This window comes from Rhinoraja longicauda, chromosome 25 (assembly GCF_053455715.1).
Source record: "Rhinoraja longicauda isolate Sanriku21f chromosome 25, sRhiLon1.1, whole genome shotgun sequence".
NCBI lineage: Eukaryota > Metazoa > Chordata > Chondrichthyes > Rajiformes > Arhynchobatidae > Rhinoraja > Rhinoraja longicauda.
Genome location: NC_135977.1, coordinates 21,290,101 through 21,317,077, shown reverse-complemented (window position 1 = coordinate 21,317,077; position 26,977 = coordinate 21,290,101). Strand labels below are relative to the sequence as shown.

The window sequence follows — 26,977 nt, the reverse complement described above, 5'->3', positions numbered from 1 at the left end:
CTACATCTACAACTCTCTGCAATTTCCAGCAGTCTTGTGCACAATATTCTATTCCGCAGAGTAGTCTGGGACCAATTGGCCTTATTGTGTGGTTGCTTTGCCATAAAATGGAGGTACTTTTCATTCTAACATGGCGAGAAATAATTTTACATAAAATTCTAAAATACATGATAAAGCATGACAAAGGTTCTAACTTTCTTGCACACATTGAATGGTGTAGACATTGCAGAAACGTTCTTCCTATGGCACTTAAATACCCATAGTAGGAAAGAAAACTGCAGTTGCTGGTTTAAATCGAAGTAGACACAAAATGCTGGAGTAACTCAGCGGGGTCAGGCAGTATCTCTGGAGAGAAGGAATGGGTGACGTTTTGGGTCGAGACCCATAGCCAAGACTGACAACCTGCATTTGTTGCCTTTGAAATAGCAGATGTTTGTAGAAAGAATGTGACTTTAATGAGGCTGTTGCAAGAAATGGGTGCAAATATTGCAGCTCGTCAATGTTAGTGGGGATTAGTGGTACAACTAAAAGAGTTTTGGGATATTCTGGTGTTGAATATTAAGCCATTGAGTCTGATGAAGGGTCCTGACCCGAAACGTCGTCTATCCATTCCCTCCACTGATACTGCCTGACCCCCTGAGTTCCTCCGGCCCTTTGTGTTTTGTTCAAGATTCCAGCATCTGCTGATCCTCGTGTTCTTCATTAAACCATTGCTTCCATGCGGTTGACTGTGTCCTTAGTAACAAAGACATTTTGTTGTCAGCAATAACAGGAAATTAAAATTAACTGAAACTAAGATTACATGTAAGAGGTAACTTGTCTGGTTGTATAAATAGATTATGCAGGATCATAGGTTGCAGAATCAAACAATTAAAAGTATTTATACATTCTTTAAATTTATAGTAATAACTGGGTTATCTGTGTAACATCCATACAATGTTTTTTTTCCAGAGCATTAGTTCATTCTTTGTCAGTTCACTTTGTCACACATAACTGCTTGATGTACAAATGTTGTAGCTTCTGGTAAAACACAACTTGGTTCAGATGATTGTGTGGATTCAGATTAATCATATATTGCTGAGGGATGGGTACTCTGTGGGAAGTGTTATGTTGGGGTGAAGTATTTAAATAATGACCCGGCATCCAAATTCATAGAGACTTGCATCCCCTATTCAAATCAGAGGAGTGTTGAGCGAAGTGAGTGTTTAAATGTCATGAGTTCCAAAAACAGGACCACAAAATTCTTAGTGTAAAAACAAGGAACTGCAGATGCCGGTTTGCAAAAAAAAGACACAAAATGCTGGAGTAGCTCAGCGGGTCAGGCAGCATCTCTGGAAAAGGTTGATAGATGACGTTTTCGGTATGAGTCTGAAGAAGGGTCCCAACCTGAAACATTGCCTATCCGTGTTCTCCAGAGATGCTGCCTGACCCGCTGAGTTACTCCAGCACTTTGTGTCCTTGCTACAAAATTCTTTACCTACTGTGGCTTTACAGGTTCAATAATAGCTTCTTCCCAGCAACCCATCAGGCCCTTGAATGACACTGCACAACACTAACCACTACCTCAGCAACTGTGATCTACTATGGACTCTAGGACACAAAAGCATTGTCCCCCGCCTCCCAGCTCTCCCAGCTTTCTTTCAGCACCCCCCACCACAATCAGTCTAAAGAAGGGTCCTGACCTGAAACGTCACCTGTCCATGTTCTCCTGAGATGCTGTCTGACTCACTGAATTACTCCAGCACTTTGTGTCCATTTTCTGTAAACCAGCATCTGTAGTTCCTTGTTTCTATTATGGACCTTGTTTTGGTTGCACTATGTACTTTGGTTTTGCACTATTATGGTCTTGTTACCTGGGATTACTGATTACTAATTTATTGTATTGGGGATGATTGTATATTTATTTGTGTATTGTTGCATTAATGGGCCCGTAGAGCTGCAGCAAGTAAGAATTTCATTGTTCCACTGCCAGTACACATGACAACTAAATGCTGTTGTCTATCTTGAACAAACATCACCAGCCTCCACTCCCAGTTTCTTATAACTGTCGACAAAACTGTTATTGATGCCTTTGTTTTAAACTTATTAATGTTGTCCATGCCAGCCTTTTATCCTGAACCAACCACAAATCTAAGTTATTTATAACATGTCACTATAGCTTACTCACTTAGGTAGACACAAAGTGCTGGAGTAACTAGCGGGTCAGGCAGCATCTCTGGAGAAAAAGGATGGTGACGTCTTGGGTCGGACCCTTCTTCAGACTGAAAGAGGTGGGTGGGGAGGGGGTGAAGAGCTGGAGGTGAGAAAAGACTAGGGCCAATCGGAGCCGGCCACAAATGACCTCAAGCAGGGCGGTGCCTGGGAAGCCCATCGTAGGCTCGGGAAGGTGTGATCTCCACGTGGAGAACTGGGGGGAGGGGGGAGAGGAGGGGAGTGTAAGTAGAAGTTATTTAAAATGAGAGAATTCAATGTTCGCACCTCTACGTTGTAAGCTACCCAAGCGAAATATGAGGCACTGTTCCTCCAATGTCATGTGGCGATGGAGGAGGCCCAGGACTGAAAGGACAGCATGTTCTGTTCAACCAGTACATTGAATTTACAATCCTCAAACTCGCATCAAACCCAAACTCTTCTGGCCACTTTAATTGAGAAATCTATGATGAGTTTCCACTTGTACCATTTGGTCATTACCTTCACCCCGTCCTCTTTGTATAATAATTTATCGGACTCCCCAGTCAATATCCTCAGGCAAATCATTCACCATTTCTTTAGGAAGCTCACCTGCTTCCCATGGAATTCATTGCCACCATCTACTATCGAGGTCAAGTGATTGGGTATGTTTAAGGTGGTGTTAGAAAATAACTGCAGATGCTGGTACAAATCGAAGGTATTTGTTCAGTTACTCCAGCATTTTGTGGGTATTTTTAAGGTGGAGGTTGACAGATTCTTGATTAGTAAAGGTGTCAGGGGTTGTGGGGAGAAGGCGGGAGAATGGGGATTGAGAGGGAGAGATAGTTCAGCCACGATTGAATGGCGGAGTAGACTCGATGGGCCAAATGGCCTAATTCTGCTATGACTTATGAACTTCCTCTGCCTGTGTTCATTAGTTAGTCTTGAAGCTCCAATTTTATCTACGCATACAGTCACGTCTCCCAGCCTGTCTTTGTGCCCATTTGGTAGAGTAAAATAACCTTTGTAGGACGCTGTGAGATGTGATATTAAAAGCAAGCAACACTTCTTTCTGTGACTCGAATGAAATGTTATTATGATCATGAAGTCAAACCTATAAGTTATATATATGTAAACATGAAATGAGAAGGAACCATTAATCTTATAACGCAACAAACATTAACTACTTCAACTATTATTTGCTGAAGGTGTATTGTTAAATGTTATAAAAGTGTGCAAAAATGTGTTGCTGGGAATGGTGGTGTACAATATAGATACAATAAGAAGCTTTTAGATAGGCAGATGAGATTTAATTTATTTTGGCATCCAGTTTGACACAGACATTGTGGGCTGAATGGCCTGTTCCAGTGCTGTACTGTTTATGTTTAACAGAGTAAGGAATAATATTAAAAACCCAGTCAATGTTCATTATCTGCCTTGTATTGCCTGAATGGTCTTTCGGAAAGTATTTTGTAAGTTTTGACAAATTTGGCACTTTCTTTTTCAGTCGACAATAAAGTTTAACTCCATACTGACGGAAAATTGCAAGCTCCGTGAAGAAATTAATGTTCTGAGAATTAATAAAGAGATTTACACCAAACTATACAACAAACTTAGCACAAAACTCCAAGAACAAAAGAAAATAATGAAAGAAATAGTTGAGGAATCTGTACAAGCTTATGACCAACGGTGAGTATTTGTCTGATCAATAGCTGATTGAGAAGAAAAAACAGCATGTTCTTTTCAAGAAGCTGCACCTATCGTACAAGACTAAAGTCCAATTCAGTCTTTTGAGTGTCAATTGCGGCCACATCAGTGCTGAAATGGCAGATAGGACCAGTGATGTCAATCTGAATAATAACTTCAGATAATCCCTGGTTTCCCTCTCTATCCCCTCCTCCTTCCCAGTTCTCCCACCGGTCTTCCTGTCTCCGACTACATTCTATCTTTGTCCCGCCCCCTCCCCTGACATCAGTCTGAAGAAGGGTCTCGACCCGAAACGTCACCCATTCCTTCTCTCCAGAGATGCTGCCTGACCCGCTGAGTTACTCCAGCATTTTGTTGTCTACCTTTGATTTAAACCAGCATCTGCAGTGTTTTTCCTTCACAATGAATAATAATTACATCTAGTTTAAAAATATAGCATGGAAACGCCATTCAGCCAACTAAGTCCATACCAATCATTGATCACTTGTTCTATGTTATCCCACTTTCACATCCACTCCAGACACACTAGGGGTAATTTATAAAGGCCAATTAACCAACAAGCTTGCACGTCTTTGGGATATGGGAACACGTGGTGGAAACCCAGCCGGCCACATGGACAATGTGCAAACTCCACAAAGACAGCACCTGAAGTAATGATTGCACCAGGGTCTCTGGCACCGTGAGGCAGCAGCTCTGCCGCTGCGTCACTCTGCCGCCTATTTCACTCTTGGCTTTCAGTCAAAACAGTGATGAGAATTCAATATTTCCGATTCTTTGCTGCAGAGAAAACGAGAAACAGAAAAGGGTGCCCAAGTGTGTCTTGAAAGATAGACACAAAAAGCTGGAGTAACTCTGCAGGGCAGGCAGCATTTCTGGAGAAAAGCAATTGGTGACGTTTCGGTCGAGACCCTTCTGCAGACGAGAGTCAGGGGAAAGGGAAATGAGAGAGAGAGACAGTGATGTAGAAAGATATAGAACAAATGAATGAAAGATATGCGAAAAAGTAACGATGATAAAGGTAACTGGTCAATGTTAACTATTTGTTATGTGAGAACGAGTTACAGACAATGAGACTCAACAAGACAACTTTGAAGCTGGTATGACTTGGGTGGGGGAGGGAATGCAGGGATTACTTGAAATTAGAGAAATCAACTTTCATACCACTGTGTTGTAAGCTGCCCAAGTGAAATATGAGACGTTGGTCCTCCAATTTGCGTTTGGGCCTCACTCTGATAATGGAGGAGGCCTAGGCCAGAAAAATCAGTGTGGGAATGGGAAGGGGAATTAAAGTGTTTGGCAATTGGGAGATCAGGTTGGTCCAGGCGGACTGAGAGAAGGTGTTCAGCGAAACGATTGCTGAGCCTGCGCTTGGTCTCACCGATATATAGGAGTCCACACCTGGAACAGTGGGTAGAGTAGAGAGGTTGGAGAAGGTGCAAGCGAATCTCTGCCTCACCTGAAAAGACTGTCGGGGTCCTTGGACAGAGTCGAGGGAGGAGGTATAGGGACAGGTATTGCATCTCCTGCGGTTGCAGGGGAAGGTATCTGGGGAGGGCGTGGTTTGGGTGGGAAGGGACGAGTTAACCAGGGAGTTGCTGAGGGAACGGTCTCTCTGGAAAGTGGAAAGTGGCGATCAAGTGAGACCAAGTGCAGGCTTGCCGATCGTTTCGCTGAGCACCTTTGCTGGGAGTGAGGTTCCTGGTTTTGAGCACATGGGGGGCGTTTCAGTGACGCAGCGGTAGATTCGCTGCCTTACAGCGCCGGAGACCTGGGTTCGATCCTGACCTCGGGTGCTGTCTGTATGGGGTTTGTACGTTCTAGTGTGTGGAATAGAACTAGTGTACGGAATCACCGAGTCCGCACCTACCATCGATCACCCGTACACTAGTTATATCCTACATACTAGGGACAATTTACAAAAGAAATTTACCTACAAATCTGCACGTCTTTGAAGTGTGGGAGGAAACTGGAGCACCCTGTGGAAACCACGTGGTCACAGGGAGAGCGTGCCAACTCCACACAGACAGCACCTGAGGTCAGGACCGAACCCGGGTCTCTGGCGCTGTTAGGCAGCAACTCTACCGCTGCACCATCGTGCAGAAGCGGTTCCCTGTCTCTGTTGATCTGGAGAATCTCTGCTCTGCTCTGCACTTCCAACCAATGCCACCGAGGGGAGTCTGAACCTAGAGACACACAGCGGGAAACTTCTGTTCTGAGCTGAACCGAGAAGGTGACAATAGCATTCCCCAGAGTGGGAAATGATTTGGCCTGATTCCTTTCCTCCCGCACACCTGCAACTTGATGCCAGAAAGCAGGAACTATATAATTTAGAATTACTGGTAGAAACTAGTGAGAAACCATTTATAGCAAAGGTGGAGACACAGCACTTAGTAGATGCTGGAATCTGAAGCAATATACAATCTGCTGGAGGAATTCAGTGGGTCGAGCAGCATAGAGAATATTTATACAATGGTCTACTCTAGTAGGTTAAAGGTTTCTGCCTTATTTTTGAAAATAAGTCATTCTGGGTCTTCTGAATAAGAAATTATGTCCGACCCTCCTGACAGTTCCAGAGCTGTACAGCGTGGAAATTGGCCCTTCGGCCCTCCTCGTCCATGCTGACTAGGGTTGGTACATTGGGCTGGTCCCATTCACCTGCATTTGAACTGTATCCCATGACTACCTAATAAAACAGCACTGCCCAATAGCTCTACCGTCTGCCTCACAGCACCAGAGACCTAGATTCGATCCTAATCTTGGCTGCTGTCTGTGCGGAGTTTGCACATTCTCCCTGTGTCCAATTTCCTCCTGCATCCCAAAGATAAATTCATAGAATCATTGTGCACGAAAGCAGCCTCTTCGGCCCAACTCATCCATGCTAACCAACATGGCCCATCTGAGCTATTTCCATTTGCCCCATGGGTTTGTAATGTTATTGGACTTTGTAAAATTGCCCATAATATGTCGTGAGTTGATAAGAAAGTGGGATAACATCGAACTAGTGTGAACAGGTAGACACAAAGTGCAGGAGTAATTCAGTGGGTTGGGCAGCATCTCTGGAGAAAATGGATAAGTGATATTTTGGGTCGCTACCCTTCAGTCAGTCTGAAGAAGGATCTCAACCTGAAACATCACTTATCCATTTTCTCCAGAGATGTTGCTGAGTTATTCCAGTACCTTGTGTCTATCTTTGGTATAAACCAACATCTTTAATTTCTTCTTATTACATTAGAGTGAATTGGTGATTGATAGTCGGCGTGGACTCGGAGGGCCGAAGGGCCTGTTTCCATGCTGTATCTCTAAACTAAACTGTACTAAACGGCGCTTGAAAGGACAGTTCTCCTTGCTTGCTTCACTGTGATTAAAACCTGCAGGAAAGAAAGACTCCAATAGGAATGCCACTCAAAACTAGGACCAGGGCCGTCTTAACGCATGGGCCTGATGGGCACTTGCCCGGGGCCCCACGAGCATAGGGGCCCCATGCTGATCTGTGTATGTTAAGTGACTTCCAATAAATAAATACTACTTTAAAAATGTAGGTTCAATAAGTGCTTTTTTTGCAACATTTTCGGTCACTAAGTGCATCTCACAGCGATCTGTAAGTGCTTTTCGCAACAATGTAGCACCCTAAGTCCATCGCTAAGTGCTTTTCGGTAAGTGCTTTTCGCCGGCACGACAGGGGGGGGGGGCTGGTAGGGAAAGGGGGGTGGGGGAGAGCAACGGTAGGGGCCCCAGTACACTGCTTTGCCCGGGGGCCCATAATGCTGTAAAAACGGCCCTGACTAGGACTGCGCATAATTGTTGAACAATTTTTGATCTGCACGATTTCTTTGGTGTCTTAGATTATTCCAAAAATGAGTGAATGTTTCTCCTTCCCAGGATGGAGGCAGAAAGTAGAATACATGCAGTGAAGGAGCGAAGTGCAAAAGATATCCTGCTGTACAACACAGAAATAAAGGAACTGATGCGTGTTATTGATCACGAGACGAAGCTCAAGGACTTCATCATGATTAAATTTCGACAGTTTACAAAAGAAGGTAGACTATCATTAGTAAAGTTTAAAAGACTATAGTGACGATAGGGAGAGGTTGAACACGCTAGGAGTCTATTCCTTGGAGTTCAGGAGGATGAGGGGTGATCTTATAGAGGTGTACAAAATCATGATCGGACAATCAGACAGTCTCCTGCCCTGAGTAGAAGAACCGAGTACCAGAGGACATAGGGGGAAACATTAACTAGGAACCTGAGGGGTGACTTATTTTACACAAAGGGTGGTGGGGTATGGAACGAGCTGCTGGAGGAGGTAGTTGCAGCAGGTACTATTGCAACATTTACAAAACATTTAGACAGATACATGGATGGGATAGGTTTAGAGGGATGTGGGCCAATTGTAGGCAGGTGGGACTAGTGTGGATGGGGCATGTTGGTCGGTTTGGGCAAGTTGGGCCGAAGGGCTTGTTTCCACGCTGTATGACTCTATAACAATAGACAATAGACAATGGACAATAGGTGCAGGAGTAGGCCATTCAGCCCTTCGAGCCAGCACCGCCATTCAATGCGATCATGGCTGATCACTCTCAATCAGTACCCCGTTCCTGCCTTCTCCCCATACCCACTCACTCCGCTATCCTTAAGAGCTCTATCCAGCTCTCTCTTGAAAGCATCCAACGAACGGCACGGTAGCGCAGCGGTAGAGTTGCTGCTTTACAGCGAATGCAGCGCCGGAGACTCAGGTTCGATCCTGACTACGGGTGCTGCACTGTAAGGAGTTTGTACGTTCTCCCCGTGACCTGCGTGGGTTTTCTCCTAGATCTTCGGTTTCCTCCCACACTCCAAAGACGTACAGGTATGTAGGTTAATTGGCTGGGTAAATGTAAAAATTGTCCCTAGTGGGTGTAGGATAGTGTTAATGTACGGGGATCGCTGGGCGGCACGGACTTGGAGGGCCGAAAAGGCCTGTTTCCGGCTGTATATATATGATATGATATGATATGATATAACTGGCCTCCACTGCCTTCTGAGGCAGAGAATTCCACACCTTCACCACTCTCTGACTGAAAAACTCTATGAATTTATCTGTTAAAATAAGATGAGGTATAATATCCACTCTGAGAAAGGGTCCCGACCTGAAACGTCCTTTGTGCGTTCCCTCCACAGATGCCTCCTGTCTCATTGAGTTCCACCAGCACTTTGTGTTTTGCTGTAACATCTGGTGGATAGTGGAGCATTGCTTCTAATCGGTGTCTAGATTCTTTGCTAATTTTGCTTGTGGATAATGCTGGAGTAACTCAACGGGTCAGACAGCATCTCTAGAGAAAAAGGATAGGTGATGTTTTGGGTCGGGACCTTTCTTCAGCTGAACCTGTTTGACCTCAGTAAGTTGTGACGGGTTTTATTTATCTAAGCTTCAGTTACTGTACCAAATGGAACGCCAAATGATGCAGGGAAGTCCCCAGTACAAGATGGACTCCTATATGTCTGTGTTAGAGAGGTGTAATGTAGGAGCACGGTTGATGGTGGCAGTTTCCATATGATTTCCCGTCTCTTCACTGTCTCGATTGTAGGATAAACAGGGAAGGGAGATGCTGTTGAAGTAACATCTACGTCATAGTCATATAGTATGGAAGCAGGCCACTTCAGCCTAACTCGTCCATGCTGACCAAAATACCCCATCTAAGCTGGTCCCATTTCCCTGTGCCTAGCTCATATCCCTCGAAACCTTTCCCAACCACCAGAGACCCGCATTTGATCCAGACCTCGGGTAATATCTGTGTATGGAGTTTGCACGTTCTCCTTGCGACCATGTGGGTTTCCTCCGTGTGATCCAATTTCCTCCCATGTCCCAAAGATGTGTGGGTTTGTAGGTTAATTGGCCCTTTATAAATTGCCCCTGGTGTGTAGGGAGTGGATGAGAAAGTGGGATGACATCATAGAACTAGTAGGGGGAGGGGTGATCGATGGTCGACGTGGGCCAAAGGGCCAGTTTCCATGCTGTATCTACTCAGAAATCAAAATTCACTTTTCGGCAAATAACCTCAATAAAATAAACATTTTTTTGTTGCATTTTGTTTTTAGAACATTCTCAGGATAGGATTAGTAAGAAAACTGCTCAGGAAATTGAATACGAGGCATATGAGGAAGTATATTATCAGCTTAGACTTTTGACTGGCAGAGACACACTTTACAGTTTGGGTAATGAGTTTATTGCCACAGAGGAGAAAAATTATGCACTGTTCAATTTTATAAATGAAATTAATATTCAACTGGAACACAAGCAAGAGAAGATACAGACTATTAAGGTTTGTGAAGTAGAATTGTACAACATTGCTTCATTGTCACGGATAATAGCAGCTGTATACAGTGTTACTTTGATCTTGGGCTGAATTACTCTTCCCTCTTTAACATTTTTAATTTATTGTCGATTTTATTTTGGAATATTTGTTACACTTTGGTTTTACCAGAAATATTGCAGCTAGCGATGATCCAGAGGCTTTTGGATACTTCATGAGTGAACTATATGTGCAACAAAGTTTTGTTAAATTATGTCCTTTATACTTTGATTCAGAAGATGCAGCATAGAAACAGGCCCTTTGGCCCACCAAGCCCATGCCGACCATCGATCAACTGGTTCACAATAGTCCTATGCCATTCCACTTTCGCATCCACTCTCTACACACAATTTTACGGAGGCCAGGAAACCTGCACGCCTTTGGGATATGGGAGGAAACCGGAGCAGCCCAAGGAAACCCATGGGATCACAGGGAGAACGTGCAAACACACACAGACAGCACCCAAAGTCAGGATGGAACCCACATCTCTGGCACAGTTAGGAGCAGCTCTACCAGTTTGCTGAAGCCAGACATGGCAAATTGTCACTGCTTTGAGATGGATTTTCTTCTGAAATTAATAGCATGGGTTGTATGGAGCAAGATTGTATTGTGCCTAGTAACAGAAGTTAAATAATTAACTTCTATTAATCTTTGTTTTAAATTTAAATCACTACCTGCATAATGGGCAGCATGCAAACCATGTTGTTTGATGTAGAGGAGGTGCCAGTTTCGATCTTTGATCTTGCTGTATATAATAGAACTTTTGCGTTTCTGAACAAGAAACATCTGATCATATTTATGAAAGGAAATGTCACAGCAGAACGCTGCACAATATTGCCCACGCACACATTTATGTACACTGTTCAATAATGTCACCTCTGAAATTTTGCTGCAGGGTAAAGTCCACTTCAAGAGGTCCCCTTTAAAATCTGGACTTGTGTCATCCAATGGAGAATTCTTCCATCATTTTAATTTCTGTTATACATAGATTATGTTACATGTAGGCGGTACAGTGGTGCAGCGGGTAGAGCTGCTGCCTCACAGCCCAGAGGCCCGGGTTTTCACATTCGCCCTATCACCGCGAGGGTTTCCTCCCACATCCCAAACACCTGCAAGTTTGTAGGTTAATTGGCCTCTGTAAATTGCCCTCAGTGTGCAGGGAGTGGATGAGAAAGTGGGATAACAAAGTGCTAGTGTAAACATGATCAGATGGTTGGTGTGGACTCGGTGGGCCAAAGGGCCTGTTTCCATGATGTATTTCTACACTTAAACTAAACGAAACGTAACCCTTCTAGGACGAGGACCACTCTTGAAGATGCAAGCCCCTTGCAGCTCACGTTTTGGTAGAACTTCAGGAGGTTTTGCCTGAAGAGCAGACTTGCCTTTGGAGCATTCATCAGTCATGAAACACAGTAGCGTGCAACCCCCACTCCAGCTCTCCCAACACAGGAAGTGTAGGAAGGAACTTCAGATGCTGGTTTATAACCAAAAATAGACACAAAATGCTGGAGTAACTCAGCGGGTCAGGTAGTATCTCTGGAGAAGGGTTCCAACCTGAAACATCACCTATTTCTTTTCTCCAGAGATGCTTCCTGACCCACTGACCCACTTCAGTGCTTTGTGTCCATCTCCCAGCACAATCTTGGCCAAGCTGCCCCAGGTCACGATCCCACGCAAAAGGTATCTGCAACCCCAAAATAATGTAGTCTGTGTTTAGGCAACATGTAATGTAAGGGTTAAACCTGTCTTTCCACTGTGAGCCTGTACATGGATTAATTTTAAATCTCGTTGTATAAACAAGAGGTGCAATGCTGAGAATAATTAACCTGCAAAGTAAAAAGAATTAAGCTAGTATTATGCAGCCAATGGTCTTTACGACTCCATTTATGAACCCGGTAATCCTCAATTGTGACTTGGCTGCAATGTTGGGAACTGCTGATTCTGATGAAATCTCACTGCCTTTTCAATGATCCAATCCAAATCCCATAGGTTTAGGTTTATTATTGTCATGTATACTGAGGTACAATGAAATTTCAGATTGATTAGTAGGACTAGATGTTACAATCCCAGCTTTATTCTGCATGCTAACCAAATGGTTCAGCTATACCACACATAAATACAATCAGTTCAATCTCAAGTACAATACGTAAGGGGCGGCATAGTGGCGCAGTGGAATGTTGGCCTTCATAACAAGAGGATTTCAGTATAGGAATAAAGAGGTGCTTCTGCAGTTGTATAGGCCCCTGGTAGGACCACATCTGGAGTATTGTGTACAGTTTTGGTCTCCTAATTTGAGGAAGGACATCCTTGTAATTGAGGCAGTGCAGCGTAGGTTCACGAGATTGATCCCTGGGATGGCGGGACTGACTTATGAGGAAAGATTGAAAAGACTAGGCTTGTATTCACTGGAGTTTGGAAGGATGAGAGGGGATCTTATAGAAACATATAAAATTATAAAAGGACTGGACAAGCTAGATGCCGGGAAAATGTTCCCAATGTTGGGCGAGTCCAGAACCAGGGGCCACAGTCTTAGAATAAAGGGGAGGCCATTTAAAACTGAGGTGAGAAAAAAACCCGGAGAGTTGTGAATTTGTGGAATTCTCTGCCACAGAGGGCAGTGGAAGCCAAATCACTGGATGGATTTAAGAGAGAGTTAGATAGAGCTCTAGGGGATAGTGGAATCAAGGGATATGGGGAGAAGGCAGGCACGGGTTATTGATTGGGGACGATCAGCCATGATCACAATGAATGGCGGTGCTGGCACGAAGGGCCAAATAGCCCCCTCCTGCACCTATTTTCTATGTTTCTGTTTCTATGGTAGAATTGCTGTCTTACAGTGCCAGAGATCTGGGTTGTATCCTGACAACATGTGCTGTCTGTACAGAATTTGTACGGTGGTGTGTTTTCTCTGGACGCTCCGATTTCCTCCCATGCTTTAAAGACGTGCAGATTTGTGGGTTAATTGGCTTTGGTAAAAATTGTCCCTGGGGTGTAGGATAGCATTAGTGTATGGGGTGAACGCTGGTCAGTGTGGACTCAGTGGGCCAAAGGGCCTGTTTCCACGCTGTATCTCTAAAGTCCAAAGTCTAGAGTAAAGGCCAAGATACATAGTGCAGAATATAGTTCTCAGCATTGTAGCGCATCAGTTCCCTGGACCAAGCCCATTGTCCACAGTGGGATAGAGATGAATCAGACGGTACCCTAGCTTATGGATGGACTGTTCAGAAACCTGATAACAGAGGGGAAGAAGCTGTTCCTGATTCTAGTGGTGGGCGTTTTCAAGGTTCAGTATCTTGTACGACAGGAGCGGGGAGAAGAAGGAATGAGTGAACATGAATACTGGGGGAGCATTTGAAGCCCTACTCCCCCCTTCTTCCCAGTGAATACTCAGTGACCTGGAAAGCAGACCCGGGGGCAATGCCCTTGAGTCCAGTATGCCTTGGACCATGTGCAGTAGAACAGTTGGCCCTCAAGGGAAGCATTTCACATTGTAACCATTACAATGTTTGACAGGCACCCAAAGAATTTCCAAGAAGCAAAAATAGAATTCACATTTCTTATCCTAATTACTGGACCTAGAATGATTATATTATTAAACCCACTGATAATTTTGCATTTTTAAATGTGCAGGAAGAAATATTACAAATTCAAAACCAACGTCGCCAAAGCGAGGAAGATATGCACAAAGTCATCAAGGAGATTGAGGTAAATGGCTTCTATTTTACAACATGTACGACTGACTCAATGGCTTCGTGGAGGCACAGGGAAGTGCAGAAGCTGGAATCGTGGGAAAACCAAAATGCTGGAGGAACTCAGCGGGTCAGGCAGCATCAATGGAGGGAATGGCTGGATGGTTTCAGGTCAAGACAAGTCTAAGGAATGGTCTCTGTCCATTCCCTCTCCAGATACTGAGTTCCTCCAGCACTTGGTGTTTTTACTCAACGCCTCCATGACTCCACTAACATGGATACCTACAAGGGCATTCAGATTCAGTTGCTGACAATAAAAAGTATATTTTCTTCTTGGTTTTTTCAACCCTTGACTCTTTGAGCTGTTGTAAGCTGAAAGCACGTTGCCTGTTTTCCACAGCACTCCCTTGAAGACACAACCCAGCAGACGAATACATATGAAAGGATGTACATACGTGTTAGCAAAGCTCTGGATCAACTGAAATCCAGCGTGGAATCCCTTGCCAAGAAAATACATTGTGACTTAACACCAATCCAGAAGATATTGTGTGGTAACGATGGGATCTTAAATTTCAACGCACTGGATTATTTAGGTGAGTGCTATTGATCAGACACGGAAGTGAAGAGTTGACTGGAAGATTGGGAACACTGTTCTCATGCTGCGTGGTGGGACAGAATGACAGGTCCTTGATCAGTAAGGGTGTCAAAGGTTAGGTGGAGAAGACAGGAGAATGGGGGTTAAATAGATCAGCCATGATTGAATGGCGGAGTAGATTCAATGGGCCGTATGGCTTAATTCTGCCTCAATGACATGAAATTATGGATAGGGGCACCAAGGTGGTCTGAGGGCAGTTGGAACCATCCAATTATGGAGGCCAACCACTGAATTGACCCACGGTAAGGGATGTGTACCAGAAATGATATTTTTAAAATGAAAGGAAAACAGAGCAAATGTGATTGTTTAAGTACAGTATGAACATCATTGTATTCTTGCCAAGTGCATACCAGCAAGTTTGAATCCCTGTTGACTTCCATCATTGTTCAGTTTAATTTAGAGATACAACACAGACCTTTGGTCCACTGAGTCCGCACTGACTAGCGATCACCCCCTACACTGGTTCAATCCTGCACACTAGGGACAGTTTACAGAAGCGAATCAATCTGCAAACCTGTGTGTCTTTGGAATGTGGGAGCAAACCGGACGGAGCACTGGGAGAAAACCCACGCGGTTATAGGGAGAACATGCAGACAGCACCCGCAGTCAGGATCAAACCCGGGTCTCTGGAGCTGTAAGGCAGCAACTCTACTGAACAATGGACAATGACCCATGAACTGACCTTTCACCTAAAGGTTGCGATTTATTTTTCAAATGGATGGAGATTTCTTCATCAGCAAGGACCACTGTAAGAGATAGAGAAATGCCTGTCTGTTTGATACAGCTTTGGCGCGTATCTGCTCCCATTGCTGACTGAATCTACGCCCCTCCCCCCCTCATTGACCACCACTACCGTCACTCTGGCAGGTCCCGTCCCCCCCTCCAATTGTGGCGTCACAAGCTGAACCTTGCCAAGCTTCAGTTTAACATAAGCAAATGTTTAAACTTTAAAATCTCTCTAACTTAAAAAATATAAGACCAATTTGAATGAAACTTGCATGACAGGGTCCCCAAAGGTGAGTAAGGTGGTCCTAAAATTGTCGCGCTTCGTGTGACGTGGGCACAAATACGGTTACCAAACAAACAACTAACCTCAGCCAAACAAACAGCGAACCTCAGCCAAACAAGATCCCTCACAGCGACACAGAGTTTTAGTAATATACCAGTCCAAGTGGACCCATTGGGCCCATTCCTCGTTGGGTTCCCATCGTGACATGCGAAAATCCCGTTTGTTCTTTAAAATAAATGGCATTTTTTTCTTAAAAATAAAATAAATCTTATCTGGAATGTTTTTGCTTTTGATGGTTAAAATCCTCTCTTGGAGATCCTCGGGACTGTGCCCTCATTCAGCAGCAGCGTCAGCTCGACAGCGACGGAAGTTGCTTTGAGCGGGAAGAAACCGCTCCCCCCACGTAGGATCCGGACCAATCGGGTGTCGAGCGGAAGGTCGGAGCCAATCATTCGAACCGATGTGGGAACGCGGGCCAATTGGGCGCCGAGCGGGCGGTCCTAGCCAATGAATGCACCCCACGTGGGGGTGAGCAGTAGGAGCAAATCAGGACTTGCCGGCGACCAATCAGAGCAGGTAGCATCGACGCTCCCCCCACGTGGGATCCGGACCAATCGAGCGTCGAGTGGGAGGTTGGATCCAATCAATGGACCCCACGTGGGGGTGAGCAGCAGGAGCAAATGAGGACACATCGGCGACCAATCAGAGCGGGGACCGTTGGCACTCCCTCCACGTGGGGACCCGGGCCAATTGGGCGTCGAGCGGGAGGTTGTAGCCAATCAATGGACCCCACGTGGGGGTGAGCAGTAGGAGCAAATCAGGACGAGCAGGCGTCCAATTGGAGCGGGGAGCTCCAGCGCTCACCCCATGTGGGTCCCGGAGCAATCGGCCTTTCGAGCGTGTGGTCGGAGCTGAACACAAAATGGCAACCCTCCCCCAACTGTGCACATGCAGATCTGGCAGCCATCCGTTGGGCCCAAAGCTCTCCTGCATTGGTGTAGAACCCTCCCCTCCCCACTCCCCCCCTCCCCCTCCCCCCCACTAACCCACTCCATCCCCCCTCAACACCCCTTTTCACCCCCTCCACTCTTAGGGGGTCTCCCTCACCCCCCCCACTCACCCACTCCATCCCCCCTCCCCCACCCCTCACTCACTCACTCACTCACTCCATCCCCACCCTTCACCCACTCCATCCCCCCCTCCCTCCCATTCACCTACTCCATCCCCCCTCCCTCATCCACTCCATCCCCCCCACTCCCCCCCTCCCCCCACTCATCCAATCCACCCCTCCTCCACCCACTCCATCCCCCCTCCCCTCCCCCAACTCACAAAATCCACCCCCTCCCTCCCCCCACTCACCCACTCCACCCCCTCCCCCCTCACCCACTCCATCCTCGTCACCCCCTCACCCACTCCATTCCCCTTCCTCCCCCCCACTTACCCACTCCATCCCCCCTCCCCCCACACCCAATCGTCCACTCCATCCCTCCCCATTCAATTAACATTCATTTGAATCCCAGGACAATGATGAGTAAGGTGAGCCTAAAATTGCCATGCTATTGTGTACCGTTTTGGCTGTGTAGAGGACATGGTACACACATAAACACATAAACATATACACACAAACAAACCGAGAGTTTTAGAGATAGATAGATAGATAGATAGATAGATAGATAGATAGATAGATAGATAGATAGATAGATAGATAGATAGATAGATAGATAGATAGATAGATAGATAGATAGATAGATAGATAGATAGATAGATAGATAGATAGATAGATAGATAGATAGATAGATAGATAGATAGATAGATAGATAGATAGATAGATAGATAGATAGATAGATAGATAGATAGATAGATAGATAGATAGATAGATAGATAGATAGATAGATAGATAGATTAAAAGGGAATATATGGAATGCCAAATATAGTTCTCAGTTCCTTAGACAAAGTCCATTGTCCGCAATGGACTAGAGGTGAATCAAACAGTATCCTAGCTGCAGAACATACCCTATACCATAGCTATTGATGGGTCCAATAAACTTAATATTTCTTTGTAAGATAAGGACATCATTCACGTGTGCCGAGAAGCAATGTAGCCACTGTACATTCTACCATCACCTTTTGTTATTATCAGTGGGGAAATGTCAGTCCTGATAAAGATGCAGTCCATCTTGCCTCATGACTCCCTGTCTCTACATTCTACAAGGCAGGATGGAGTTTGATGCACTAATCTGCACTTGCCAAGATGGGTGCAGCTCCAACAATACTCCAGATGTTGCCAGCACCCAGGGCAGGGCAACCACCTTGACTAGCCTCTCCGTCACAAATACCCACCCCCTTCTCCACCAGCACACCGTGACCATGCATCACCGACAAACCGTTTACTGCAACTTGCTGAGGTCTCTTCACCAGCATCCCCAAACATACAATCCTTATTCCAGAGAAAGAAGAGGCTCCCCTCCAAATAACACACTCAGCGGACTTAGGTTTCAGTTTACTATTGTCATCTGTGTGGAGGTACAGTGAAAAGCTTTGTTTTGTGTGCTAACCAAACAAATCAGATAATACTATACATAAATACAATCAAGCTAAACTCCAGTACAATAAGTAGAGTAAAGGGGAAGGACAAAAATCGGATAAACGTTGAGCATGTCGTCTATGGCACTTTGGAGAATCGGACTATCTTTAATCGGACTCTACTGGACTTTATCTTGCACTAAACATTAGTCCCTTTATTCACAAAATGCTGGAGTAACTCAGCAGGTCAGGCAGCATCTCGGGAGAGAAGGAATGGGTGACGTTTCGGGTCGAGACCCTTCTTCAGACTCAGTCTGAAGAAGGGTCTCGACCCGAAACGTCACCCATTCTTTCTCTCCCGAGATGCTGCCTGACCTGCTGAGTTACTCCAGCATTTTGTGAATAAATCGATTTGTACCAGCATCTGCAGTTATTTTCTTAGTCCCTTTATCCTGTACCTGTGGACGATTTGATTGTAATCATGTACAGTCTTCCTCTGACTGGATAGCAAGCAGCAAAAAAGCGTTTCATTTTACCTCAGTACTCGTGACAATGAACCTAACTGAACTAAAGAGCTTTACCAAAATAGGTAGTTGCTCTTGACCAGACTGACAGCAGTGGGATATCTCTCCACCAGATGGCGCTTCGAGGCTAGGTTTCATTTGTTGCCATAGGTTTATGGTAGGACCTTGGAGCAATCTACTCTCCTGGAGTCCAGTGGGAAATGGGATCCGGTCATCTGAGAAACCAGCACAATATCCATTCCTCTCCCAGCTTGCAGACTTCTGCCTCTTCCAAATCCCAGGCACACGTTGGCAGGTCTGGAATGGCTATACTGGGAAAACAATCCAGAAGGTGTCACAGCCACGGCCTCACAGCCTCAGAGACCCGGGTTCGATCACGACCTTGGGTGCTGTCTGTGTGGCGTTTGCATGTTCTCCCCGTAACTGCATGTGTTTCTTCCGGGTTTTCCGGTTTCCCCCCGCATCCCCAAAATGATCAGGTTTGTCGGTTAATTGGCTTCTGTAAACTGCCCCCAGGGTGCAGGGAGCGGATGAGAAAGTGGGATAACATAACATAACAACACTTTATTGTCATTCGGCACAACACCGAACGAAATTTCAGCAGTCACAAAAGAAAAGAACACAGGACACCCGACCCCAACACAAACATCCATCACAGTGACTCCAAACACCCCCTCACTGTGATGGAGGCAACAAAACTTCCCCTCTCTTCCCTCCGCACCCACGGACAGGCAGCTCGACCCCTACCGAGGCAACCGACACGCACAGCCCCCGCAAGAGGATGGAAGGCCCCGCGGCCGAGCCACACCGGGCACCGAAACGTCCCGCGGCCGCACCGGGCGATGTTAAGTCCAGCGGCCGAGCCGCACCGGGCACCGAAACGTCCCGTGGCCGAGCCGCGCTGGCGATGTTAAGTCCAGCAGCCAAGCCGCGCCGGGCACTGAAACGTCCCGCGGCCGAGCCGCACCGGGCACTGAAACGTCCCGCGGCCGAGCCGCACCGGGCACTGAAACGTCCCGCGGCCGCACCGGGCGATGTTAAGTCCAGTGGCCGAGCCGCACCGGGCACTGAAACGTCCCGCGGCCGAGCCGCGCTGGCGATGTTAAATCCAGCGGCCAAGCCGCGCCGGGCACTGAAACGTCCCGCGGCCGCACCGGGCGATGTTAAGTCCAGCGGCCAAGCCGCACCGGGCACTGAAACGTCCCGCGGCCGAGCCGCGCCGGCGATGTTAAGTCCCGCAGCCGAGCCGCGCCGGGCGATGGAAGGCCCCGCGGGCGAGCTGCGCCCCGGGGAAGAGACCTAATAAAAGAAAGGTTTCCCCCCGCCCCACCCCACCCCCCCACACCCCCACACCCCACACCACACATACACAGCCAAAAACAGAAACAAAAACCATCCCAACACCGACACAAACAAAAAAAAGAAAAAAAGACAACAGACTGCCAGAGAGCCGCAGCCGTTAGGCGCAGCCAACTCCTCTTAACATAACTGTGTTATGTTAAGCTTATGTTGTTAAACTTGGAAATGGTGCAAAATAGATTTACGAGGGCGTTGCCAGGATTCCAAGGCCTGAGCTATAGGGAGAGGTTGAATAAGCTAGGACTTTATTTCTTGGAGCGCAGGAGGATGAGGGGGGTGATCTTATAGAGGTGTATGAGATCATGAGAGGAATAGATTGGATAGTCTCTTGCCCAGAGTAGAACAATCATGAACCAGAGGCCATAGGTTTAAGGTGAGGAGGGAAAGATTTAATAGGAACCTGAGGGGCATCATTTTTACATAAACTTGTCTCTGTGAACTAGCTGCCAGATAAGGCAATGGAGGGAGATATTATCACAACGTTTAAGAAACATTTAGACAGTTACACGATTAGGATAGGTTTAGAGGGATATGGGTCAAACGCATGCATTAGTGTTGATGGGGCATGTTGATCAGCATGGGCAAGTTGGGCCGAAGGGCCTGTTTCCACACTACATGATGCTACATTACTTGCTACATTTTCTGCCTCGAGACAAGATTTCTACCAATATTTTTATCTCTCCTCGTTTAATCAATGACCACATGTATCAAAGATCCTGTTTCTATGCTGCTTGACCAACTAGTGTTAACAGTTGATCGGCAGTCAGCGTGGACTCGGTGGGCCTGTTTCCATGCTGCATCTTTCAATAGTAAAGTATATCAGCTTCTATGGGTGTAATGCTGGCTGTTCACTGAAACTCAAATATTTGTTTTATTACAGGCATAATTGAAAGGAAAGCAATCGATCTTCTACAGCTCCACATGCTGACAATCCAGTTAGCGGAACTGGCGAAGGAATCTCCCATCATCAGTCCCACAAGCAGCCAAACGAGTATTCCCAAAGTGAACATCATGATAGCTGGAGCAGAGCTGACCAGACACGTGAAGCCCATAAAAATCACCCCGCCGGTCATCGAGGATGAGATTGAAGTCGAGTTGGAGAAAGAATCTGGTAACTAACTATGCATTTAGCAGTATTAACTTCCACATATTGAGGTTTAACACCGTGTAGTGAAGTGTGGTTCGTCCTTTTTGTCCACAGATTCGGAGGTTTTATTTCCCATGAATTATTACCAGTTGCGAGACCTAGTATTACATGAACTGGAAGGAGCAAAGTAGGGGACAATGGCATGAAACTATCCCTGAAAATTCATCAGGAATAGTGTGTAAAATCCCGTGATAATCACTACCCAAGTATGAATCGTAAATAAATCTTGTTTTTATTAAATACTCAATAAATTTAAATGTGTTTTTCATTGCTATCTTGTAATTCCTTTGTGTTATCTTTTGAGGTTTTCCGATGTGTTGCATTGACTTTTCGGTCGATCCTTCCTGATCCATCTGCAGCTGTTTTCTATCAGATAAAGCAATGTGTCCTTCCCTGTAGATACAAGGAACTGGGGTGGGGGAGCATGGCATTTCTCTGAAATCTTTGATTTCCTCCCACACTCCAAAGACGTATGGATTTGTAGGTTAATTGGCTTGGTTCAAATATAAAATAGTCCCTAGTGTGTGTAGGGAAGTGGTAATATACGGGGATAGCTGGTTGGTGCGGGCCGAAGGGCCTGTTTTTGCGCTGTGTATCTAAACTAAAACTAAACTAAACTGAAGATGCTGGAATCCTGAGTAAAACACAACGTGCTGGAGTAACACGGTGGGTCAGATAGCATCTCTGGAAAATGTGAAGAGGCGACGTTTTGGGGTCGGGACTGCGTTTAGTGGGAGTGTTCCCAGACTTTCCTCTCTCCAGGAATATCTAAGCAGCCTACAACCTCCCAAATCAGACCTAATGAAGCAATCTAGGAACCGATCCTTTCCTCTGATCCAACCACCCCTGGTTCTCATACAGTGAGGACAAAAGTCACTCTGCTGCAAGACCAAGGACACCCTGGTGTACAGGCATTGAACTTTAATGACAGGGAGAAAATTGCGCAATTTAGAGCCAGCTTTAGACTGCTGGGATATATCCTGTTTTGGCTGTCTTTGGTTGCACCACTGATTTGTTTTGTGCATTATTATGATTATCTAGTATTATGCTTGTTAATTTATTGTATTTTTGAGATATATATATCTGCCGGTTATTGTGTTTGCAGTTCTGTTCTCATAGACAGTCATACAGCACGGAAACAGGGCCTTCATCCCAACTTGCCCACACTGACCAACCATTCCCACCTGCCTATTTTTCAAAGATTGGACATTGATTTGATTATACGAAGATTCATTCACTATCTATCTATTATATATTACTCACAAAATGCTGGAGTAACTCAGCAGGTCAGGCAGCATCTCAGGAGAGAAGGAATGGGTGATGTTTCGGGTCGAGACCCTTCTTCAGACTGATTATATATTACTAAAACTCTCATCGTCTGTTTGTGGATATATTTGTTTGTGGGTTTGTGGATATATTTGTTCCTGAAATACAGCCAAAACGGTACACGATAACGCAACAATTTTAGGCCCACCCTACTCACCATTCCCCCTGCGGTCTCAATTGATCAAGTTTTGTTACATTTTAAAAACAATTAACAATAAACTTTAATAAATGCGTTCCCCCCCCCCCGTGCCGGGAGGACCAGAGCCCGTCCCGGTGTGCCCAGTGCCTGACCTTCCTCCCGTGGAAGAGCGCGGCGGCAGAGCGTCAAAGAAGATGGCCGTCGCCGTCGAGCTGCCGCTGCAGGAGAGGTTTCCACCCAACGGGTCCATGGCTTGCTCTGGCCGACGCTCTGGCCGCCCGGGCCCTCTCCCCTTTCCTCTCCCCCCTCGCCCACCCACGGCCCCGGGGGAGACACCCCAGCCGGCAACTGGTCCACGGATGGTCAGTTGGGGGAGGGTTGCCGGGCCCGCAGGAGAGGTTTGCACCCAATGGCCGTTGCCAGGCCCGCAGGAGAGGTTTGGACCCAATGGGTCCACGCCCGTCTAGTTGTATCTAAAATTATGAGAGGTACAGACAGGGTAGAAAGTTAGCATTTTTTTTCCCAGGATGGAAAAAGCAAATATTAGAGGGGACAGCTTTTTTTACACAAAGGGTGCCTGAAACGTGCTGCTGTGGATGGTGGCTGAGGTAGATGCACTAGTGGCATTTAAAAGGACTTTTGGATGGACATATGGATAGGCAGGGAATGGACGAATATGGGTTTTGTGCAGGGAGATAAGATGTGGAACCACCACCTCCCCAGGTACCTTCCCCTGCAACCGCAGAAGATGCAACACCTGTCACTATACCTCCTGCGTCGACTCTGTCCAGGGACCCTGACAGTCCTTTCAGGTTAGGCAGAGGTTCACTTTCACCTCCTCCAACCTCATCTACTGTATCCTTTGTTCAAGATGTGGACTCTTATACATCGGTGAGACCAAACGCAAACTGGGCGATCGTTTCGTGGAACACCTTCGCTCAGCCCGCCTGAACCAACCTGATCTCCCAGTTGCTGGACACTTTAATTCTCCTTCCCATTCCTACACAGACCTTTCTGTCCTCGGTCTCCTCCATTGTCAGAGTGAGGCTAAAAGCAAATTGGAGGAACAGCATCTCATATTTCGCTTTGGCAGCTTACAGCCCAGTGGTATGAATATTGATTTCTCTCACTTCAGGTAGCCCTGGCATTCCCTCTCTCTCTCTATCCCTCCCCCACCCAAGTCGCACTAGCTTCTCATTTTCACCCTACAAACAGCTTACAATGGCTTGTTTCCTTGATCATCGTTACTTTTTTGCATATCTTTCATTCATTGTTCTTTATCTCTCCACTTCGTCTATATCTCTCGTTTCCCTTATCCCTAACCAGTCTGAAGGGTCTCGACTCGAAACGTCACCCATTCCTTCTCTCCAGAGATGCTGCCTGTCCCGCAGAGTTACTCCAACTTTTTGTGTCTATATAAGTGTGATGGTCTTGGCATCATGTTTGGCACAGACTTTGTGGGCTGAAGGGCCTGTTCTTATACTGTCCTGTTCTATGTTCTATGTTCTATGTTCTATGTTCTATGTTCTATGTTCTATGTTCTATGTTCTATGTTCTATGTTCTATGTTCTATGTTCTATGTTTTATGTTTTATGTTCTAGGTTCTAGATTCTATGTTCGATGTTTTATATTCCATGTTCCATGTTCCAAGTTTCTATGTTCCATGTTCCATGTTCCATGTTCTAGGTTCCATGTTCTAGGTTCTAGGTTCTAGGTTCTAGGTTCTATGTTCTGTTGCTTTAAGTACATTTGGCAGATTTCCCCCTGAATCATTCATGGGTTTTTGTGAGCATGTGCAACATTGAATTTTCCACTTGTCAGTGTGTGTCTCAAAGGAAGTTGAAGATTGGAGTTATGAGTGTTTTGGTAAGGATTTGCTTTATCCAGAAGGCTTAAAGAACTTGGGAATTGAATTCTCAAAGCTTCTCTTTTGGGCATTTATCTAAATGTTACAGAACTTGTACTTTTGGACATTACATACAGTTTGCATACCATACTTGTTTTTGTTAACTGTTTGCGATCCCACAGTTTCTGATGTTTTGCGCCTGAGCTACTTGAGATATATTTGTGGTATACCACCTTGACAAGTAATTTTTTTTCACAGCAAGGTCACAGCCAGATGCTGCCTTGATAGCTGTAGCCATTATGTTGGCTTGAGAATGCCAAAGGGCTTTTGTTGGCAGTGATTGATGTTTATGATGAAGGGAGGTTTGTGCAGAGGGAACAAAGGCAGGTGGAACCCTTCCTTTGGCATTGAATCCCACTCTGCCTTGGGAGATGCATTTTCAGTAACAAACTTCACCGATTTTCCCTCGCTACTACATTTGTATCACAAATTTAGTGGTCAAAGGTCTCTTTATTAATACGCGTGCCGAGGTACAGTGAAATATATATTTTTTGCATACAGCTCATCAAGACTATCACCATACATAGCCACAATCCCTTAGTTAGTACAGAATGTACAGAACAGCCCACTGAGTCTGTATGCAGGAGGTGCCGATTGTTGTGTCATTTTATACTGCCGGTTACAGCTGGCCACAAAGCCCCATTGCAGCCATTCCAGGAACCGTCGCCCCTCTTCAGTCCTTGTTCCCCGGGGTAGGGGCGCATCCTGCAACCAACCTTGAAGGTGTAGAAGGTAAAACCCTCTCGGTGCTTCCTACCGGGCCCTTTGTCCAGCATCCACCGCCGTCTCCCTCCATCCTCCTCTCCGCGGCTTCTCTCTCCGAGCGGAGCAGGCCTGTCGTTGGAATGTGGCCGCCGGGAGCCTGGAGTGCCAGCAAACTGACTGGAGTATCAGCAGACAGAGGTTCCCTCCACGCCTGGAGCGGATGTACAGAGCTGGTGAATAAAAGATCAGACTAAGAGGTTTAATGAAGGAATTCTAGAGCTTGGATTCTCGGCAGTTGCTGGCACAATGGGCAGTGGTGTAGAGATTAATCCATCCTAAATTTACGAAAGTAGAAATAGAGTGGGAAGTATTTGAAGGAGAGGGAGGTGTGGGAGTTGGGGTGGGGCTGGGAATGAGTGGTGAGAATGAGGCAGGGGAGAGAAGGAAATGGAAAGCTGGTGAAAATCTTAAAAGGTACATCTGAAGAAAGGTCCTGACTCCAAACATCGTCTATCCATTTCGTCCACAGATGCTGCCTGACCTGCTGAGTTGCTCCAGCACTTTGTGTTCTTTTGCTCAGGATTCCAACATCGGCAGTCTCTTGTACCTCTCTTTAAAATTGAGGCGTTGCTACCAAGGACTCACAATGGATTTGCAAACCAGGGGTGATGGTGGAGGAGGAACTTGGCAATTTTGGGGGCTGTCTGTGCAAGTTCTGCTCTGCATGTTTCTTTAGAGGGACAGGCTCAAAATTGTTGCTTGTTTCAACTAGCTCGGCCTGTGAAAATCAATACATCATTAAATGTTCATGTTAAGGGAATCTTTCATGTCATTTATCTCATCAATCTTTAGTCCTCCAGTATATAAAACTAGCACTTTGCTTCTATAAATGTTTTCATTGCTCTTGTCATTATAACTCAAGTCAAAACACACACCATGTAGAAACAACGAACTGCAGATGCTGGCTTACACCAAAGATAGACACAAAGTGCTGGAGTAACTCAGCAGGTCAGGCAGCCTCTCTGGGAAAAAAAGGATGGGTGACGTTTCAGGTCGGGGCCCTTCTTCAGACACACACCATATTGAGCCACTGATCAGCTTCCCAGAAATCAAGGTCTCTTTTGGTGGGACACACACTGTGGCCATATTCACAGATGAGAAAGACTCTTATTCCTCCAGTTTACATCATTCCGATGTAACGGGACACTGGTGCTCGTGGCAGTACTAATGCTGCAAATTTGTAACTCTAATTCAGTTGGTAGTCCTTTGAATCAGAACATTATCGGATCATATCCCACACCAGAGACTTGGGCACTGCACTTTAGGCTCTTGAACACCACAAAACACTAGGTTCAGGTCTATTATCGTCACGTGTACGGAGGTACAATGAGATGCTTTGTTTTGCATGCAATCCAATTCAATCAGATAATACTATATATGAATACAATCTAGTCAAATGCAAATAGAATGGGTAGAGCAAAGGGGAATATAAACGGAGTGCAGAATATAGTTCCCAGCATAGTAGCACGTCACTTCCAGCGACATAGCCCTATGTCCACAATGGGGTAGAGGTGAAATGGACAGTACCATAGCTTATGAAAAGACTGTTGAGACGCCTGATAACAGAAAGGAAGAAGTTGTTCCTGAATCTGGCGGTGATCACTTTCAAGCTTCTGTATCTTCTGTCCGACGGGAGCAGAGAGATGAAGGAATGATTGGGACGGGACAAGTCTTTGATTCTGTTGGCTGCTTTTCCGAGGCAGTGTGTGGTCAACTATGAATTATGGACT

At 45.8% G+C, this 26,977-nt stretch overlaps 1 protein-coding gene across 1 annotated transcript in view; it reads left to right on the top strand.

Moving 5' to 3' along the window:
- Nucleotides 1-21,242, top strand: part of LOC144605679 (coiled-coil domain-containing protein 63-like) — a 36,776-nt gene extending 15,534 nt beyond the window's left edge. The window contains exons 5-11 of the mRNA XM_078421170.1: nt 3,677-3,858; nt 7,756-7,913; nt 9,952-10,175; nt 13,836-13,910; nt 14,295-14,487; nt 20,845-21,075; nt 21,166-21,242. Of these exons, the coding sequence (XP_078277296.1) occupies nt 3,677-3,858; nt 7,756-7,913; nt 9,952-10,175; nt 13,836-13,910; nt 14,295-14,487; nt 20,845-21,075; nt 21,166-21,242 (1,140 nt within the window). The remainder of the gene's footprint in view (nt 1-3,676; nt 3,859-7,755; nt 7,914-9,951; nt 10,176-13,835; nt 13,911-14,294; nt 14,488-20,844; nt 21,076-21,165) is intronic.
- The last annotated feature ends 5,735 nt before the right edge of the window (nt 21,243-26,977 follow it).